This window comes from Pristis pectinata, chromosome 32 (genome assembly GCF_009764475.1).
Source record: "Pristis pectinata isolate sPriPec2 chromosome 32, sPriPec2.1.pri, whole genome shotgun sequence".
NCBI classification, from domain to species: domain Eukaryota; kingdom Metazoa; phylum Chordata; class Chondrichthyes; order Rhinopristiformes; family Pristidae; genus Pristis; species Pristis pectinata.
Window position 1 is genome coordinate 5,999,840 of NC_067436.1, and position 20,771 is coordinate 6,020,610.

The 20,771-nt window shown below is 41.6% G+C and overlaps 1 protein-coding gene across 1 annotated transcript in view; it reads left to right on the forward strand.

Annotated features, from left to right (window-relative positions):
- ptpn9a (protein tyrosine phosphatase non-receptor type 9a) overlaps nt 1-20,771 on the forward strand; it is a 151,715-nt gene that overhangs the window by 42,137 nt on the left and 88,807 nt on the right. The window contains exon 3 of the mRNA XM_052042463.1: nt 5,110-5,199. Within this exon, the coding sequence (XP_051898423.1) occupies nt 5,110-5,199 (90 nt within the window). The remainder of the gene's footprint in view (nt 1-5,109; nt 5,200-20,771) is intronic.

The following is a 20,771-nucleotide window of genomic DNA, read 5'->3' on the forward strand; positions in this document are numbered from 1 at the left end:
GGCACTGAGGTAAAAGACTAGCCATGACATTGAATGGCAGAACAGGCATGAGGGGCTATTTCTAAAGTTTGGGGGAAGAGAAATCAGATTTCTAATTTGCTTTTTAATGAAGAAATGCTTGCTGATATCATTTGAATGCTCCAGCTCTCCTTACCAAGGAGCTAGGCTATTCTCAGTATTTAACACTGGACAGGTTTTGGATCACACTGGCACTGTCATTTAGGACCACATATTTCTACCTCTGTGACTTCACTGATCAGCCCCTTCCTCTGCTCATCAGCTGAAACACTTCAATATGTCTCTGTTCCCTCTTGACTTGACTATTCCAGCATAGGGCAGCCTCCCTCATTCTAACCTTCTTGGCACAAGTCTAACCACTACCTCAGTATAGCAACACTATGATCACTTTGCACTAAAATGGACTTTGTTTTTTTTTTGTTCTAATTGTGTCCTTTCTTGTAAAAAAAAATTGAGTATAATTTATGTTTTTCTTGTGAATGCTGCTTATATGATGCTATGTGCCTGTGTTGCTGCTGCAAATAAGTTTCTCATTGCACTTGTGCATCTGACAATAAACTCAATTTTGACTTTGATTGTACATTTGGTCATTCAAAGCCTAGCTTTCTTCTAACTTGAACCATTAATTGCCCATGTACAAGGTGGCCTGTGTTGACTCTAGGTTAAGTAATGTGTAGATTTTTAAAGGACTTCATCCTCATTTTCAAATCTCTCCATGGCCTTGCCCCCATCTCAATCAATAGTTTCTAATTTTCTTCAGGCCTACAAAAGATATTTGTGTTCCTCCAGTTCTGGCCTCTCAACCACTTCACCTTTGGTGGCTGTGACATCCATTGCCAAGGTCCTAAACTCTGGAATTTCCTCACTAAATCTCACTGCCTCTCTACTTCTTTTTCTTCTAAAACACACCTTAAAGATATCACTTTGATCATATTTCCTTACAAATTAAGAAGAAGCCATTTATCCCATCGAGTGTATGCTAGCTCACTGAACAATCCCATTCTCCCATTAATTTTCCCTGTAACCCACTCTCCCCACATTTCTCATCAATTCTACTACCCACCTACACTGGGGCAATATTCAGTGACCAACTAACATACCAACCCACACATCTTTGTGATGTGGGGGGAAACTAGAGAACTTATGCAGTCACAGAGAAACAGGCAAACTCCACACAGACAGCACTGGAGGTAAGGACTGAACCCAGGTTGCTGGAGCTGTGAACCATCTGCTCAACTAACTGTTCCACTGCGCCACCCAAGCTTCTGGTTATGTGCCTTGTGTGTTTCGGTATGAAATTTTGTTTGATAATGCTCTGTGAAGCACCTTGGTATGTTTTCAATGTGCTAAAGAGTTATAATGCATGTTGTTGATGTAGCTGTAATTTTATGCCCATTACCTTGATTCTTCTCCAGAACTAACCATTAGAAAGCACATTGCCTATGTTCAGTTCCTCTACACCCTGTCTGCTAACTCTGCTAAGATCAGTAGTTTGATAGAAAGGGGAATGGAAATTTGGAGACATAACTCTAGTTATGCTTTTGGTTCACTCCCAATAATATCTCAAACTTTTTGATACATTGAATTCAGTAAAATGCTTATTTTGATGCTGTTTCCTGGAGGCATTGCCTGCTTTCTTTGGTATCATACTTCCATGTGTTCTAGTTAACCTGTGACTGCTGGGTTAATGTGTGCCTTGAGAGATTGTTCGAGATGTGAGAAAACTTGAGCTCAGTTTTGTTACCACTCATCATCCTCAAAACCATATCTAGCAAGCACTTGTAAATGCCTATTAAAAGGAACCGGTTACTCACTTCCCAGCCTCTGGTCATTGAAGGAAATTATAACATTTCAGATCAATTAATTCAGAACCTGTGACCTTCCTGTATCTCATTTCAAGTGGCTTACTGGATACAGTCACCCAGCCTTCTGAAGAGTTTCTTTATTCCTGCTTGTTCTGTCTGTCAAAATATGGATGTGGCCTGGTTTCATTCTTGGCTTTGTTCTCAAAGCTGTGAGACTCCTTCCCTCATTTGTTCCCGCTGCAGCTTTTGCACTTATAAAACCCAAGTTAATGGGTGTTTCATTCAGCCAGACTTAAACATTTTAAATAGTGGCCTCATCCCTTGAACTTTTTTAAAATGATATTAAAATATTAGCCAGAATTAATATAATGGCCATTTCAAAAAGAGCAGAATAAATTCACAAAAAACATACACTTGTATTGCATGTTGAAATTACAACCTTCCAGTCGACAACATTTGTATTTTTTGCATATGCTTCTCTCTGTTTTAATAGTTTCCAACACTACAAATTATGGGGGTTGCGGTGAGCAATGAGGCAAGGGGAAGGGTAATGTTTCTATAGATTTCGAGATAACCTATTTTCAATATATTCGGTGTGATGCTAGGGAGAAAATTTTACATTCACTGTATATTCAAGTTCACTTACCTAGTCAGGAAAAGTGAGTGCTTTTTTTTGTGCGCACATGTGTGCTCCTCTGTTTACAGCTCCTCTTGGGAGATCAAGCAGTAGATGAAGGCAAATTGCCTAAAGTCCACTTGGATGATATCCAAAAATTAAGATCCCACACAGTAATACATAAGCCATGTGCAGAGGAAGAATTCTTTCCCACAGCTGTTGATATTGCCTTCTTCCCTCCCTTTGCCTTGAATAAAAACTTAGTCCTGCACAAGCTGGACCACGTTGCCACAGTCTGTGCTAGCTATTAAAAGCAACCAAAGCCATAGCTGCCAAGTCAGTATTGGGAACAGTATAAGTGAAACCATGCCAGCCCTTGTCCTGGGTTCTGATTAGGCATAATTAAGCAGAATCCTCATCTATTGAATTTCTATGAACAATTCTCCACTCTCTCCTTGGAAACTTGTTTGACTCAGCCAGAGTATATCTGTGTACTGATGCACTCCTACAAACTACGTCGCTTAAGGCAAGCTTGACTCATCCCTTCCCCTTGCCAAATGCTGCTTAAGGGCTGTGCTGTTTTTACTGTGCAGGCTCTTCAATGAGACTTTGCATCGACTTGTCACTTAATCAGAGCTGCTTTGACATAACTTGGTTGACAAAGTGCTCTACTGCCAACCTTGAATTGTAAATAAGTATTCAAAGTAATCGTTTCACTGTCTTGCCTTTGAAGCCAGTGAGGCAGAGTTGCAAGTTTGAGTATGTTGCTCCATAGAGTGAACAGATGTGAATTACTACAGGAGAACTGACCACTGTTATAATAGTGAATTTTCAAAATGTTTTAAAAGTAATATCATGTGTACAAAAGCAAAAGACGCTGGAAGCTTGAAATAAAGACAGAATATATGACAAATATTTTGCAGGTCATTTGTGAAGAGAGAAACAGAGTGAATAGTTACATGAACAAAGTTTGCCCAAGTTACCAGGTTGTTCATTGCCTAACATACAGTTTTAATACCTCATAAGTGGAGTGTTTGGCAGATAAATTGAATTCTTAAATTGAACTGTGTGAAAGATGTAGGCTGAGACACAAGAGATTCTGCAGATGCGGGAATCTGGAGCAACACATACAAAATGCTGGAGGAACTCAGCAGGTCAGGCAGCATCTATGGAGGGAAGTAAACAGCCGACGTTTCGGGTTGAGACCCTTCATCAGTCCTGACCCGATACATCGACTGTATATTTCCTTCCATAGATGCTGCCTGACCTGCTGAGTTCCTCCAGCATTTTTTGTACATTGAAAGACATAAGCTCATCCTTACGACCTCCAAACAGCCATAATTTAACATCTCGGTAGGGTTCACACAATCCAGCTGATCCTGGTGTTAAATTGGAGGACAAGAATTATTTGTTTCAGAAATTGGCAAGGATCGTTGTACTGCATTCTGTGCTTCAATGTCCAAGCGAGATAAAAGCGAAATGCACTTTTTCATTTCCTTTTGTTGCATTGGAACCAGAATTGGTCAGAAGTACTCCCTGGTATGGGGCAGGAATAGCCAGAGCTGGTCCCTGGTGGGCTGGGGGAATGGCTGGAATGACCAGCCAAGGATGTAGCTAGTGTTCCTGGTCGAAAGCCTCAGATAATGGACAGCACCTCCCATGATACAGCACTCCCTCAGGACTGCACTCGTTAGTCAGCTGGATTTCTGTGCTTGTCTCCGGAGTGTACCTTGAAGCTACAGCTTTTTGACTAGTCTCAGAGAGCTTCTAACCAAACCCAAGACAACCTTGATTGCAGTATGGCCTTAACGGGTCTTGCTATGGCACAGCTAATACATCTGATCCCAGAGTGCACATGCACTGCATTTGTTCACTTATTGGAAATTGCCGGATTTACATAAGAGTAATCCAACACCTGTGGAGAGAAACGGCACCACTGACAATTTGGTTCTAATCCTGTATTACCATTTTATTTTACAAATATTGATTTATCAGTTATTTCTAGAGTTTTCTGTTTTGAAGTCTGGATTTCTACTGCCAGCATATTCTTCTTTTGTTCCCTTGCAGAGTTAGGGAACTCGGGCTCCACTTGTTCATCTTCAAGTAGAGGATGTAAGGAAGCGGGAAAGAGCCCGATAACTAAGGGGTAGTGCTTGTGGTTGTTCATTCAGAAGCTCGTGTTGACCTGTTAAAGGTAGTTATCATGGAGGAACTGCCTGTTCATCTGAAAGGAGGAGGCAAAAAGGGTCTTTCTACCTTAGCGCTAACACAATATTGTTCAAAAGTAGGATTAAATATGAATTGTAGCTTTTTGTTTGGTGATACACCATTGCAATCTCCTGTAGCTCAATCTTCCTTTTCAATGATTCTAGATTATCCCCATAACGAGGAGTATCTTGACACAATGATCTGGTCCACACTTCTTAAGTAATTCGTATTTTTGAATCCAAAAACCCAACATGTTAAATTGATGGGGACATCTCCAAGTGTGTGGAGATGTCCTCCAGAGCTGTGGCAGAACAGAATGCATTTCATCAGAGAAAATACTCTTAAGTTGCAAATATATACCTTTCATCGCATTCATTTAATTGCTGGGGTAGAGAGGATGAATACCTTCTGGACATCTCACCATTTTTTGAAATAAATGAAATATTTCTGGTTTCTTTTCAGGATACAAGGTTGAGAGAAGGGATTGTCAAGTTGAAACCTCATGAAGAACCTCTTAGATCTGAGCTGCTAAGTGGCAAATTCACTATCTTGGTAAGCTTGAAAAGGTGTTAAAATGGATATCATTATTGCCTGTCCTGGGCGATTAGTAATTGTGGTGTAGGATAAGATGGTGTACATAGCTGCCCTATTTTGAGACAGTCCAGGCTTTCCCTGGATGGCCCGCGTGTTTGTGTATTAACGGGATGAAGTTGAACTGCAGGTCAGATGTTTCATGGACATGAACCTGAAACTGGACAGGGATGTTAGGCTGGAATTCTGATTGGGGTGGGGGAAGGTTGGGGGCAGATGGTGATCAGATCAATTTTATTTTGTTTTTAGCTTAAGCAATGTGACTGAGATCCTCACTGGGATTTGAAGTACTGATTTGGCCTAAGTTTGCTTAACTGTGTACTCACAGGAGGTGTGACTAGAACACTGATACATTGCTCATAGGACAACCATGTGCTTCAATATCCAGGTTTCACCAAGAAGAAATGAAGTGGGAGCTTTGTTCTGTTTCTGTAAGGAGCACAGGTCCACAATAGAACAATATGCCTACAGAGCTGATATTGAGAACTCGTGATTGAGAGTAGTCTTGGCTGCAGAATGATATTGAAAAGCTAGGAAGTTGGACAGGGCAATGGCAGATGTAATTTAGTCCTGATACATGTGACATGATGCATTTGGTATATCTAATAAAGATAGGATATATTCCATGTGGTAGGGTGCTCGGGTGTGTTGAGGAACAAAAGGACCTCAGTGTACTGACCTAAAGATCCGTGAAGGTTGTAGCACAGGTAGATGAGGCGGTGAAGAAGACAGACCAGATGCTTGCCTTCATTAGTTGGGGTACAGAATATATGAGCAAGGAGGTTGTGGTAAAACTTTGGTTATCTGGAATATTGTGTGCAGTTCTGGTCACCACACTTTTGGAAGGTCCTGACTGGACTGGAGAGGGTGCAGAGAAGATTCACCAGGATGTTGCCTAGGATGGAGCATTTCAGTTATGAGGAGATACTGGATAGGCTGGGTTTGTTTTCCTTGGAGCAGAGAAGGCTGAGGGGAGAGGGTCAACATTATGGGAGACATAGATAGGGTGGATGGTTTAGAAACTTTTCCCTGAGGCAGAGGTGTCTAAGACCAGAGGGCATAGGTTTAGGGTCAGGCATAAGAGGTTAGATGAGGATCTGAGGAAGAATTTTTTTCTCCCAAAGGGTGGTTGGAATCTGGAACACACTGCCTGAGACGGTGGCAGAGGCAGGTACACTCACAACAATTAACAAAATCGTGATTTGCCAAGGCTTAGGAGGCTATGGATCAAGTGCTGGTAAATGGCGTTAGTATAAATGGGTATTTGAAAGTCAAAAATAACTGCAGGTGCTGGAAATCTAAAATAAAATCAGAAAATACTCAGCACGTCAGGCTGCATCTGTGGGAAGGAAAACAGCTAACGTTTTCGGTCAAGGAGCCTTCCTCAAAACTTGATGGTACTTGGTACTTAATGGTTGGCACGGACACGGTGAGCCAAAGAGCCTGTTTCCATGATGAAGTAGAATGTTCAGATGCATCCCCAGATTGTATATTCTTGGCATATCCGTGAAAGTCGAATGTATTTGAATGACTCACATTGGCTGTCTTTTTGGGAACAACCATCTTTGCTCTCTCATCCAGTGGCAATGCTGGACTGCCTTCCTGTCTGAGGGATTGAAGGTGTCAATGTAAGCCCGTTTTCTTTTCGCTGGGCTTTGAAGGCCAAGATGTTGTGCTTACATGGGACCACCAGGTGTATTTCAGGGAAATTATTTGCCTTCACTTACAGATTTCCACATACTTTATGGACTGGGGAATCAAAGCCATGTACCACAAAGCTGTTTTGTTGTTACTGTGTCACTAAACTATTTTCACACTGTAATATGCATTTGGGTTAAGGCTGCGTGAGAGCGGGACCCAGTTCAACAAATGTGAAGCCAAGTGATTTTGTCAAGAGCATTAGGTTTCCATTCAGTCAGGTTCATAACCTACATTGTGAAACTACATTTGTGTATACATAACCTTTTCGATCACCTTGTTAACTAACTGTCTGATTTAAAAAAAATATTTAAGCTCTACAATTGAAGATGAGGGTCAATGCTCCGTGTGGTGGAGGTGAGTGGGGATTGGGACATGTTGGCAATAACAAGGAACCCACGTGCACCATTGCCTAAAGTGAACATAATCTGGAAGACTCCCAAAAATAACTGTTTTGTAACCTGCCAGAGGCTGCAGTGAGTACAGTGTGTGTAATGTAAACCGAGAGTTTTCCGTTCACAAGATATGGGTGTCATTGGGAAGGGCAGCATTTGTTGGTCAAGCTTAATTCTCATTGAGAGAGCAGTGATGACCGCCATCCCCCCCCCCCACTTCCTGAAACACTGCAGCACTTCTGGTGAAGGAACTCCCCCAGTACTCTTGCTGGACTTTCATTCTGGCAACAATAAAGGAATGGCAAATTATTTTCATATTAGGATGCTGTTTGACCTGAAGAGGAACTGCAGGTGGTGCATCCCTGTGAGCCCCCTTTTTGTCATTCTAGGTGGAAGGGGGTGTTGATTTGGAAAATGCTGTCAATAATGTACACAGTCAAGTAACTGCTGTACATTTTGTTGGAGGCACAGACTCCAGACATGGTCTGGTGATGGTGAAGGGAATGAACGTTCAGGTTGTTGGATCGGGTGCCAATCGATTAAACTATCTTGTCCTAGATTGTGTTGAACTTCTTGTATTGGAGCGGCACTCATCCAGGCAAATGGAGATCATTTGCACACCCTTGCGCCTCGTCGATGGTTGAAAGTGTGGAGGGTCAGGAGGTGAGGCATTTGCTACAGCACACTGAACTGTTCTTGCAGCCTCAGATTCTGTGACTGATTTAGTTGAGTACAGTTCCTGTTCAGTGATGACCTCAAGTTTGCTGAAGATCAGGAACTCGGCAGTAGGTATGCCATTGAATATCAGGAGTAGGTGGTTAGACTCCAGGATTGGCAGCAGTCCCGCAGAGTAAATGACTGTGTGGCCAGATTCTGCTCTAACTCCATCTACAAGTTTGCAGATGATACCACCATTGTAGGCCGTATCTCAAACAGCAATGAGTCGGAGTACAGGAAGGAGATAGAGAGCTTAGTGGAATGGTGTCATGACAACAACCTTTCCCTCAATGTCAACAAAACAAAAGAGCTGGTGATTGACTTCAGGAAAGGGGGCGGTGTACATGCACCTGTTTACATCAATGGTGCTGAAGTTGAGAGGGTTGAGAGCTTCAAGTTCCTGGGAGTGAACATCACCAACAGCCTGTCCTGGTCAAATCACGTAGATGCCACAGCCAAGGAAGCTCACCAATGCTACTTCCTCAGGAGGCTAAAGAAATTTGGTTTGTCCCCTTTGACTCTCACCAACTTTTACCGATGCACCATAGAAAGCATCCTATCTGAATGTATCACGGCTTGGTACGGCAACTGCTGTACCCAGGATCGCAAGAAGCTGCAGAGAGTAGTGGACTCTGCCCAATACATCACGGGCACATTGCTCCCACCATGGGTCGTATCTACAGGAGGCACTGCCTCAAGAAGGCAACATCCATCACCAAAGATCCCCACCATCCAGGCCATGCCATCTTCTCCCAGCTACCATCGGGCAAGAGATACAGAAGGCTGAAGTCCCACACCACCAGGTTCAAGAACAGCTACTTCCCTTCAACCATTCGGTTCTTGAACCAACCGGTACAACCCTAATCACTGCAGTATAGTAACACCAAGACCAATTTGATCACTTTGCACTAAAATGGACTTTGAGTGTACTTTGTTTTTTTTCATTCTAATTGTGTTCTTTCTTGTAAAAAGTTGTGTATAATTTATGTTTAATTTATGTTTTTCTTGTGAATGCTACTTATATGATGCTATGTGCCTGTGATGCTGCTGCAAATAAGTTTTTCATTGCACCTGTGCACACATGTACAATGTGACAGTAAACTCGACTTTGATATTTTTCATTTGCCATTATTTCAGAAATAGTTGATTATTTGAAGTGAATTTCCCTCCTAATAAAGGACAAAAGTAGTACGATTTCTAGTAAAAACCTAAGTTTCACTCCAGTAAAATCTTTTTAAATTGCATTCTCAGTTGATGCATGTGGTTAAAATGAGGCAAGACAAAAGGAAGCCATTTGATCCACTCTGTCTGTCCTGTTCCTTGGACATCTTCAGCTTCCGCCAGAAGGTTTGAGATAAGGCAGATACCCTCTGGGGCAAGGACTGAAAAATAAACCCATTTGTTCTGAGAAACTGACAAAGGTCAGCTAAGCATTTGGAAGTGGTGGGTGTGGGTCTTGAGAACGAGAACTATATTTATACTGTTGGGAAAAGCGTGCACTAAAAGCCAACTGCGATGTTCCCCTTGGTAAACTGGTCAATTGCTTTCCTTGCCTTTGAGCGTTGCATCTGGACCAAGATATGGGGGGGTCCATGCCGTGACAATAATGCTACATCCAGTCACTAGTGCCTGCAGGAGAAAAGGAAAAGATGTTTAGCAGCCGACGCGTAGCAGCTTTAAAGGTGGAAGAAACCACAGCAGGTTTATTTTCAGTTAGTCAGGCCTGTAGTGTGGCAGCGTTTCCACTACAGTGCTTCCTTTGATCATAGGTTTAGTAAAAAGAATCCTTCCTTTCTGGAGGCTTTGCATTACATTGACTTTTAATCAATTTCAGAATCATGGACAGCCTGAAATGGTGTTGTTTCTGCTCACCAGCACTAAGCAGAACAATATACTAAGTCCACCACATCTGGAACTGGGGAAACACTGCATAAAAATGTCATAATAGATAGGCGAATTATAAGTTTTAACCAATTCATTCAAATCTTCATTGGTGTTTAGCAGTGTTTACCTTGCATTTTGTTTGAGAGTATATCAATAAATAAGGTAAATATTCTTTTTTTGTTTTCTTCCTCTGGTCTCTGCTGATCTTTGCAACTGGTTTAAGGCATCATCGCCAGATGTGTTAAGTAAAATGTGCATCTTGTTTCAAACATGTGAAAATGTATTCACTGTTTGGAGAGGTGTGGGATGTTAAGTCTTCCTGATTCTTAAAAATCTGTATTCCCTATAAAACTACAGAGATCTGGTGAACAATCTCACCAATGTAAATCTGATTTGCAAACTGAATACTTTCATAAACTTAACATGAAAATGCACCAGTAGATTCTTGGCATAAACTTGTTTTTTCCAAATCTGATTTTGACGGTATCAGAGAGAAGTCCTGGGGTGTGACCTCCAGTTTCCACCGCCTGAGACCTAATCGCTACTCACAGGTCGGTCCTCTTCACAGGATAGTTGTGGATGTGGGGCCTTGAGATTGTTGAGAGCCACTTGGCCTCAGGAGGTGACTGTGTCCATGGGACTAGTGGTGCGTGGGAGCGTTCTCAAGGCATGGGTCTATTCGAGCACAACTTGGGTTGAGATTTAACTGACCAATGAAGCAGACAGGCTGAGCAATGTCAGATGGATTTTCAGCAACAAACAATCTGCTGGAGGAACTCAGCAGGGTGGAGCAGCATCAGTGAGTGGAAAGGAATTGTTGATGCTTCAGGTTGAAACCATGCATCAGTCGACAATTCCTTCCCTCCTCCACAGATGCTGCTTGACCTGCTGAGTTTCTCCAGCAGATTGTTTGTTGCTCCAGTTCTCAGCATCTGCAGTCTCTCCATCATATGGATTTTAATGTGGATTAATATAGGGTATTGCAAAGTAGGAAACTACAAATAGATACTTGAAGGGATGTCCGTTAACAGAAAGGGAAAGGTTTTGACTTCGCTTATAATTATTCAAGAAAAGTTTTCTCTCACTGAATCCAATGCTTTTCCATATTTGATGGGAATTTGAACAGGTTAAATCAAGTTGTTCTAATCTTTTATGATTTGGGGATTATAATTTTGGGAACTGTTTTGGGGAGTGATCCTACTTGCAAAAGGAGATGGTTCAGTGAATAATTTTGAGGCCCTTTCTAGGAGATAGGGTTGGTGAATTGGAAAAAGGATGTTGTGAACTGGTCACTTTACATCGAAGGAATGGCATGGGGGTGGAATGGAATGCAGAAAGATGATTTCTGCAGCACAGTGGCGCTGCAGATAATGTTACTGCCTTGCAGCTCCAATGACCTAGGTCCAGTTGTGACCTCCGGTGCTGTCTGTGTGGAGTTTGCACTTTCCTCCCACATCCCAAAGACATTACTGGTTGTTGGATGAATTGTCTACTGTAAAATATCCCTCGTAAAAGTGGATAGAGAATCAAGGGGAGTTTGGTGGGCATATGGGAGAGAATGGTTTGGAAGGAAACAGGTGAATGGGATGGTTTTGCTTTGAGAGTCAGCATAGGCTTGATTGGCCTCTATGTCATAAAGTGATAAGGAAATCTCAGTTTTAACAACAGTAATTCATAAGATAGCTTGTGCTGTGCACATGGATTGAGGACTTATAATGTCCTGAGAGTTGAGAATGTGGAATAGTTATAGCAAATTATTTTAATCATTGGTTGATCAGCTTCACCAAATAAATAATCAGATGCTGAGATGTCTGTGAACTATGTCATTGGTTGGAAGGATAAATGAAAACATTGCGAATCAAAGTACAGGGTGCAGATACAAGAAAGAGGTGTTCTTTGGGAGAGAAAACAAGAAAGTAGCTTAAATTTCGGTAAACAGTATTATTAAAATTGCTGAAAATCAGGCATTATCTGCAGATATTTGAGCTTAAATTAAATTCCAGGGTAGATTCTGCAAGTGTGGAAGATCAGTGTGTTGTCTGGTCAATCTGAAAATCTTTATTAGTACTGAGCACAGATTTTGCAAAATCTTAAATATATTTTTGGCAAAGATTGCTTGTTTTTTTTTAAGGATTGGCAGTCTGTAATCTGGACTACTTAAAAAATAAATGAATGGAAAATTTGAATCTCTTCAAAACTGACCCTTCAAACTCTGAAGACTAAACTCCATTTTCAGCAAGTCCTGTTTATTTTACCAGATTATTATCAGTTGCTTCTTTTCTGTGAAAAGTCAGCAGCTGGCTTAAGGGATGGGGTGGGAAGAGAAATAAACTTGTAATAAAGTAAAATATGTTGTGCACTAACTGTGAAAGGTTCTTGAAATAAGAATTCACAGAAAAGTCTATAAATGAAAAAGAGAGTGTTCAGCTGTAACCTATTAAACAGTGGGTGGAGGGAGCTTCAAACTTCTGGAGGACTTGGGGGCAAGTTCAGCTTCAGAAGTGGTATCTAGGGTTGGGACAGTCAGAGAGAAGTGGAATTATTCCCATAAATGAAGCTGTGATGTGTGGACTCACTGTTCCAGTCAATGTAAGACCTCAATCAATATCAGTAAATAACTTAAAAAACGTAACTCTGTGATGTACCGGTGCATCAATAGTACAACTTCACACAAGGACCCTTATATTGAGTTGTGTCTTCCTGATTCACAAGGTTGTATTGATGAAAACAGGAGGTGGCTAATCAGGCGATGTATGGAAGAGTTGAGAATCCCTTGTTTACTATTGTTTTTAAAGAAACAACCTGGAGTATTGGAGCTAATCTTTGTGTGAGATTTACATTTTGAAGATATCTTGATTTTCTTCACTTATCAAGCCTTGCTCCTTGGAAAAATAACTTGGCAGTAATGCCTTGCCTGAGCCTTGTATTGTAGACCCATTGCATTGTTTTCCACACTTCTTGAATCTTTGCTGTACCTTGGTGCTAGCGGGAAGTGCTTTCTTTAGTTGGATATGTGTTTGATCTATTACTAGTTTATGGTTGATTCTCACCCATGGCACATAATTCACTTGTCTTTTACCATTCCTATGTGATTACTACCGTGTACTTGTGTGGGACCAACATTTAGAAGGGTGATTTTACACAGTGGTGTAGTCACAAACTGAGGTCTTGTCAATATTGCAGCTAAATGTGGGAGGAAGGGGTTAGATAGTCTTGGGCGTGGTTTAAAGGTCTGCACAACATGGTGGGCCGAAGGGCCTGTATTGTGCTGTATTGTTCTATGGTTCTATGGTTAAATCAGGAGCCCTGCTACCTGACCCAAGTACAATGGGGCCTAAGGTCTGTCTATAAGTGTTAGCTCTGGGCAAGGTTTGTGTTCTGAGCATGCAGTTGGAGTTGTCCTGGGGTAGTTCATTACTTGTACAGGTACTCATTAGCAATAGCCAGTCTTTTTTCCACTTTTCTGCAAATGCATCCCAAAATTAATTTTGGCTTTGTTTACTGGATTCCATTCTTGAACACCAGACCTTAATGTACTTTAACTATCCTTTCAGTCTATTGTTAGTGTTGATCATTCTTTGTGCAAAGAAGGATTTTATGATTTCTGTTGTGGGGAATTGTGTGCATATTTTCATAGGGTTTGTGACAGTCGATTTTTCACTGCCTTGGAGGAATGAAGATAACTAGTCAGTTTGCACTTTCCCCATTACCACCTGAGGGGACAGCTTCCATCTAGATTGAATTGCAAATAATATTCCAGCTTTCTTCCTGATGATCAATGGTATTACAAATAGAAGTGGGAAGACTGCGGGTAGTTTCCTGTGCCTATATGTAACGCTGTTGGAATAAGAACTCGAATAGATTCCAATCTAGTCACCGGCTCAACATTCAACATATCTCGCCAATGCGGGGTAGTGGATCACCAATGTAAAGGAATGTTCAACTTTCTAGTTAAAAACTACACAAGTCAGAGGAGATTAATGTCTTATTCAGATTATTGACCAAAATATTCAGGGCTGTTTACTTAAACCAGTTAAATGCTTGAGGTAATTGAAAGCAAGGTAGGGTTGTCACTTGTGCACACTCTCTACCTAGCAGTCAGTTATTCATAAGTCTATTCTCTTGGTTGTTTCAGTGGTCTTGGATGAAGGCTATGTTTCCTGGGGATGCACATGTATTAAACCCTTGACTACAACTTCCATCTCCTTCATGTACAACCTCCTTCATTTCCAAGTCCTGAATGGTGTTTGCTGCTTTATTTTTTTGCGGGGGCAGTGATAATCTTCATGTCTTCCTTTGTGAATATGTAGAGGAAGTAATTATTCAGAATATTAACCACCATATGCTCTTCATATCTTTCAAGGTCATTTGCTGTTTTTAATATTCTGGCCAGTTCTCTAGGAACCATTTTGCAACTGTCATACTGAAAGAAGTTACTGTTTCCCTCTACTGCTGTGTTTTCCTCAGTCCATCTTAGTTCCCTGTTTATCCTTCCACTTGGTTTCTGTATGACCTTTTGTGCTTTCTGTGACATCCTTCCTCTTTTATCACTATAGGATGTGAAAAGTTTTTTTGCAAAATCAATTCACTTAATAATCTCATTTAGGGTCACTAATACTTCATTTGAATAGGCCTTCCATGCACATGTTCCCTCCTTTTTCTACTGGAGTGTTGCCCACCCTATTAAAAGCATTGTCTATATTATTCCTTTGTCTCTTTGAATTTAGCTTTCAGGCCAAGCTCATGAACTTTTTGGTCCTGGATCATGTTAAACATGATTATTTTGTCTTAATGTGGGCGTCACTACTTGGAAGCTAGTTACCTCTTAGTTACTGACTTCTGAATTGTTCACAGCTAGCAGGGCAACGTTAGGAAATGGAGGGAGTCATTTGGACCCAACGACCTGTTCCACTATCTATGGGTAATCTTCACCTCAACCCCATTTATTGCCATTATCTTTCTTAGTCCTTTCTACTTCAAAAAGATAGGGAACGTTGGTAGTTGTAGTGAGGATGTGGTCGGGGTGACATCCTTGACTTTTTCTATCCCTTTTGAAGCAAAACTGCTTCCAGATTTTGCTGTTGAATGTTCTAGTTCCAACCTTCCATGAGTTTACCCTGTTAGAATCAGATTTATTATCACTGACTTGTATGACGTGAAATTTGTTGTTTTGCAGCAGCAATACAGTGCAAAGACGTAAAATTACCACAAATTACAAAAAATAAATAGTGCAAATAAAAAGGAATAACGAGGTAGTGTTCATGGACCATATTTATGATTTTAAATACTGCAATCAGGTCTTCAACACAAACCAACTTTATGCAATGGATTCTAATAATTTAAATAGTCAATTCATAACTTTGGCCTGGTGAATCCATGGTGCCCTGCTCAATTCCAAGGGCAGTGTATTTGCCCTGCATTCTTATACCCAGAGCTGAAGGTGGCACTCCAGGTGGGGACTGACCAAGACTCAATACAACTGAATCTCAGCTTCCTCCACGTCACCTCCAGCTCTCCTGTGACGAAATCTGCTAGTTTCAGTCAAGGTTGTCACTGCCTCTTGTGGCTTCCTTTTGACTGTAGAAGCATGAAGCAACTTTTTGCTTGATTCATTCAAGGGACGTGTGCTTTGCAGGGTGAGCCAGCATTCAGTTGCTATCCCTAATTGCCCTTGAGAAGGTGGTGGTGAGGCGTCTTCTTGAACCGCTGCAGTACCAAATTTCAATTGTATGGAAGGTTGATTGAAGTCTCCATTAAAATACATGTCTGTTCAGTTACATCCTTTTACTCATTTCTAGAGCAAAATGTCCTCCTCAGTTTGTTAGAAGGCCTGTAATAAAACGTAATGTTGGATAGTAATTTCTATTCAGAGATTAACCCCTCCCATTAGATTGTTTACCTCCACATTATTCTTGATTGAGCTAAATAAACTACAGTCAAAATCTTGGATGATGTTAGTGCTGGGAACCTGGTTGGAGTTTCAGGTGGGAGCATGTCTTTAGAAGGCAACTTGTTGAGAAATTTTCCAGAGGAGTGGGATGTTGGATTTGTGAGCACATCTCAGTTGAGGATAAGATTCTCAAAGAGCGTATGACGAGAGCGAAGTATCATCTGAGATGAGTCACCCACTTAAGTTTCTGCTGGCACAGAAGAAGTCAGTTGATCAGCAATCTAATAGCATTGAATGGCTTTTTCTCATGCAGCAGGAGGAGGTGCAACATCTGTCCTTTCACCTCTTCCCTTCCCACCGTACAGAAACCTAATTGGTCTTTCCAGATGAAGCAGTGAAGCTGCCTGACCTGCTGAGTGTTTCAAGCATTTTTTGTTTTTTTTTGTATTTCAGAATTCCGGCATTTTCATTTTGTTATTTTGATTTTCAACAATTTAATGGGAATAGATTCAATGAAATTTGCCATTGTATGGATAAAATGAGTTGAGTAGGTGTATGAAGGTTGATAGGAAACTGTTAAAATTGGTAGCTTAAGACTAGAGCAGAGCAAAGCTTGGGGAGAGATTTGATGACGGTAATAATAAAGGCAGATGATATGATATTTAGGGACATTGAAATCAAAGAGCTGCTTACAACTGCTGTTTAAGGATCCTTAACCAATGCAAATGGGGATCATGGATGGGAGAAAGTTAAACTTTTATTGGGGAGGCAGCATTAAGAGGTGTGGTTGACCGTTATAGAACTAGCACAGCAAACAGAGGACCAATGTGGTGGTGGGGATTTGGGTTATGGATTTGAGATTTAGAAGGTGCAACTAGGAAGTGAATTGAGGGACAGACAGTGAATACTGATGGGAGAAGCTGAGATGAAGATCACAATTTCTGAGAAGGGGAATTGCTGAGAACCAAACACATGAATAGGAGCGGGAGTAGGCCTCTCCCATTGAAAGAGATCTCTTCTCCTTCCTTCCCCACTCCTTCCACCGGGCAGAAGATACAAAAGCTTGAGAACACACACCACCAGGCTTGAGGACAGCTTCTATCCCACTGTTATAAGACTCTTGAACAGATCTCTTATACAATAAAGATGAGCTCTTGATCTCTCAATCTACTTCGTCATGGCCTTGTATCTTATTGTCTACATGCGCTGCACTTTCTCTGTAACTTTAACACTATATCCTGCACTCTGCCATTGTTTTAACTTTTGTACTATCTCGATGTAAATATATATGGCAGGATCTGTCTGGGTGGCATGCAAACAAAAGCTTTTCACTGTATCTCGGTACATGTGACAGTAATAAACCAATTACAATCACCTCTACCTGTAAAACAGTCATAAACTTCCACAGTCCTTTAGAAAGAGTTCCAAAGACTCAACCCTCAGAGAAAATAAATTAGCACTTCTTCTCAGGAGGAAGACTTAGTCTTTGGGAAAGTTGAGGTTGGAATGGTGGGCAGGCACATGCAAAAGAAAATGAGAGTGGGGTAATACAAGGTGGTGCACTTGGTGGAGGAGAACATATTAGGGGAATCTCAGTGCATCTGCAGTCAGCTATGGCCATGTCCTCGCTCCAGCCTGCTTAATCTTCCTTGCCTGAAATTGCTCCTCACCTCCCACTGATGTGGATCAAATCTGCAGGATGAATGGGGACATTCTCGGCTCATTTTATCACTAAGGAAGAGAAACTTCCCCAAATCCACTCCCATTAAATTGCTGATCAACTAACTTTAATCATGCCAGCAGAACTAAGTCCCTCCAACTGCAGTTGTTGAGCTGCAGAATGCCCATGGTGTGTATATATGTGTACACTCTGGTGAGCTTCAGGTCATTGTGGACTGAGTCACTGAAGTGTGCAAGAGAATGGGCCTTACACTAAACATTTGTAGGACAAGGTTCCTTGACCAACCTGCCCCAGTCCATAGCAAGACCCTGGAAAAATTGGATCACTTTCCACATTTCAGGTGCACCTTCCGTTGGAGGCAGACATAGAGCTATACAGCACAGAAATAGACACTTCGGCCCAACTCATCCATGCTGACCAAGTTGCTTACTGAGCTAGTCCCATTTGCCTGCATTTGGTCCATATCCCTTTAAACCTTTCTATCCATACACCCGTCCAAATATCTATTAAGTGTTGTAATTGTACCCACCTCTACCACCTCCTCTGGCAGCTCGTTCCATATACCCACCACCCTCTGTGTGGAAAAACTTGCCCCTCAGGTCCCCGTTATATCTTTTCCCTCTCACCTTTAAACCGGTGCCCTCCAGTTTTAGATTCCCTTATCCTAACACAATGACTAAATTCACCAGTGCCTCTGATGATTCAGTGCAGCCTTTGGCCATCCAAGGGAAAGGGTGTTTGAAGATCAAGATCTCATACTTGCGACTCAGCTTGTGGTCTACCAGGCAGCAGTGACCACTGCCCTCCTGTATGCTTCAGAGACACTGGCCACTTACAGCAGGCAGCTCAAAGTATTGGAGAGGTGCCAACAACACTGCATCTGCAAAATCCCACATCCCCACTATCAGGATAAGCAAACCAATGTCAGTGTTCTGTCCAGGCCAACGTCCTCAGCATTGAGGCTTCACTTATTCTTCCACATCTTTCACGTGTCCGACACCCGACTCCAAAAGCAGATGCTCCATGCTCTGTCACAGCAAGAGATTTCCAGGATGACAGAGAAGGCACTTCAAGGATGTCCTTAAAAGATAACTCCTCATTAATTTCTGGGAATTACTGGCCCACAACTACTCAAAGAAGGAAGAGGAGCAGCTGGGAAGATGACGAGCTCAAGTCTCTTCAGAATTTGCAGAGGCCAAGTGAAAACTGAAGAAAGAGGGCAGAATCTCCCATATAACCTGTACCATCAAGCACCACTGTGACAGAGTCTGCAGATAGGACTCTTCAGCCACAGAACTGGAGTGGAAGAGTCATCCTGAGGGACCAAGAAGATAAGGAAATGACGGTTAATATTTATTGAATCAAGGAAGATAAGGAAATGGTTTATTTTCTGTTTTCTGCTTGAAACTAGATAAACCTGATAGTTCAGTGCTGAGTTCTAGTCTTATTGAGTAAAATATGTAGACTGTCCAAAGAGGAGCTGACCCAGACTAGGAGTTGGTGTCTTCTGAAATGCTGAAGTGGGTGTATTTGTTGGAATTGTAACTTTTTAACATAAAATTCTAGCTCCGTTAATCACATCAAAGATATGCAAGTCTGCAATCTAGTGGACATGTGCCAGTTAGATCCTTACTGAGATACTATCCTTTAGTCCCAAAGGACACATAGATTTTAAAATGCTTGCACAATTGTTACACTACCCCTGCACTGCTGTTTTAAATCTCTTTTGCTCTTGCTAGGCCAATTCAGCAACAGAAATGGAGAGGTTCTCTCTTCTTCCTGTAATGTGGTTCATTCTGAAACAGCTCCACAAATATTTACCAAGGCATAAAAATTGATAGCAACCTTAACAGCAGGGAAGATCAATAACTGTACGATTAATTGACTGCTGCCCTCCACTGTAAAACATGTTGCCTACCTCATCCACCCTAAAAGTAAAGGATTAGATGATGTTGTGCTAAGATGGAAAGAGCCGTTAAATATGGGGCTGGTCATGTGTAGCCCATCCCAGATGCACAGCTCGCAGTGGGTTCAAATGCAAATGCACAGGAAAGCTTTGCGGGATCAGCAGACCCTGAGGTTTGGTGTGCTTTCCTGAAAATGAGGAGGAGAAATGACAGCACTGATCTCTTTCCAAACACTGACAAACAGGGAGTACTCTAAACATAGCTGTTGGTTTGTTTGATTAAAGAAAGAGTGTGGTATCTGATATTATAATGCACTGACTGCATGAGACAGATTAGGGTGCTGAGATTAAAAAAGAAATATAATCTTATTGAATGGCAAAGCGGACAAAAGAGGGGGGTGAACAGCCTACTGCTACTTCTATTTCTTATGTTCTCATCCTTTCATGTGATGTGGATGTCATTAGCACCACTGGTGGTTAATGTCCATTCTTAGTTTTCTCTGAAGTGAGGAGATAATTAAACGTCAACTACGTTGTGTGGTCTGGTCTTATACATGAGCCAGACCAGGTAGACGAAGCAGATTCCCTTTCCTGAGAAGCATTAGTGAGCCAGATGGGTTGTTTCAATCATTTGGTGGGTTCGTGACGACCATTATTGATACAAGCCTTTATTTCAGATGTACTTAATTATATGAATGTGCAGTTCACACGCGTATCTCAGATCAATGTCCAGATACTAATCCTGTAATTTAACCACCATGCCTTGTGAAAAATATCACTGTAATCAGCGGGCTGCTGTAAGGTTGTACATTGGTGGTGTTTTTTATTTGAACATGGTATTGGCCACACGTAGTGATGCATTCTGTCTAATGTCCTTCATCAGACCTACCTTTTCATTAAGACCAATTAGACAGATGCAACACTTGGTCCTTGGTTTGTGTCACTGGTTGGTTGATGTTGCATGTCTTGTGCAGTCAGCTGCTTCTTTGTAGAGGGCAGCAAAATGGAGCATGCTACCTTGGGCAGTGCCTCTATATGGAATCATGGAATAGAACAGTATAGATGGAAAGTAGTTTCAAAGAACAATCTAGTTAGATCCGTTTCCTGCCTTGTTACCTATATTCCTATAATTGTTTCTCTTTAAGTTTAAAATTCCCTTTTGAAAGCTCCCATTCTAGCCACATAACATCCACATAGCATATCAACATTTTCTTTATTTCACCTTTTGCTTCGGGTAATTGGCAAAAGTGCCTGTGCCCTCCAGTTATCAACCCTCCAGCCACAGGCGATTCAAGTGCTCAGCTAGATCCTTAAATGTTGTGAGAGTTTCTGCCTCCACCAACTCAGGCAGTGCGTTCTGAA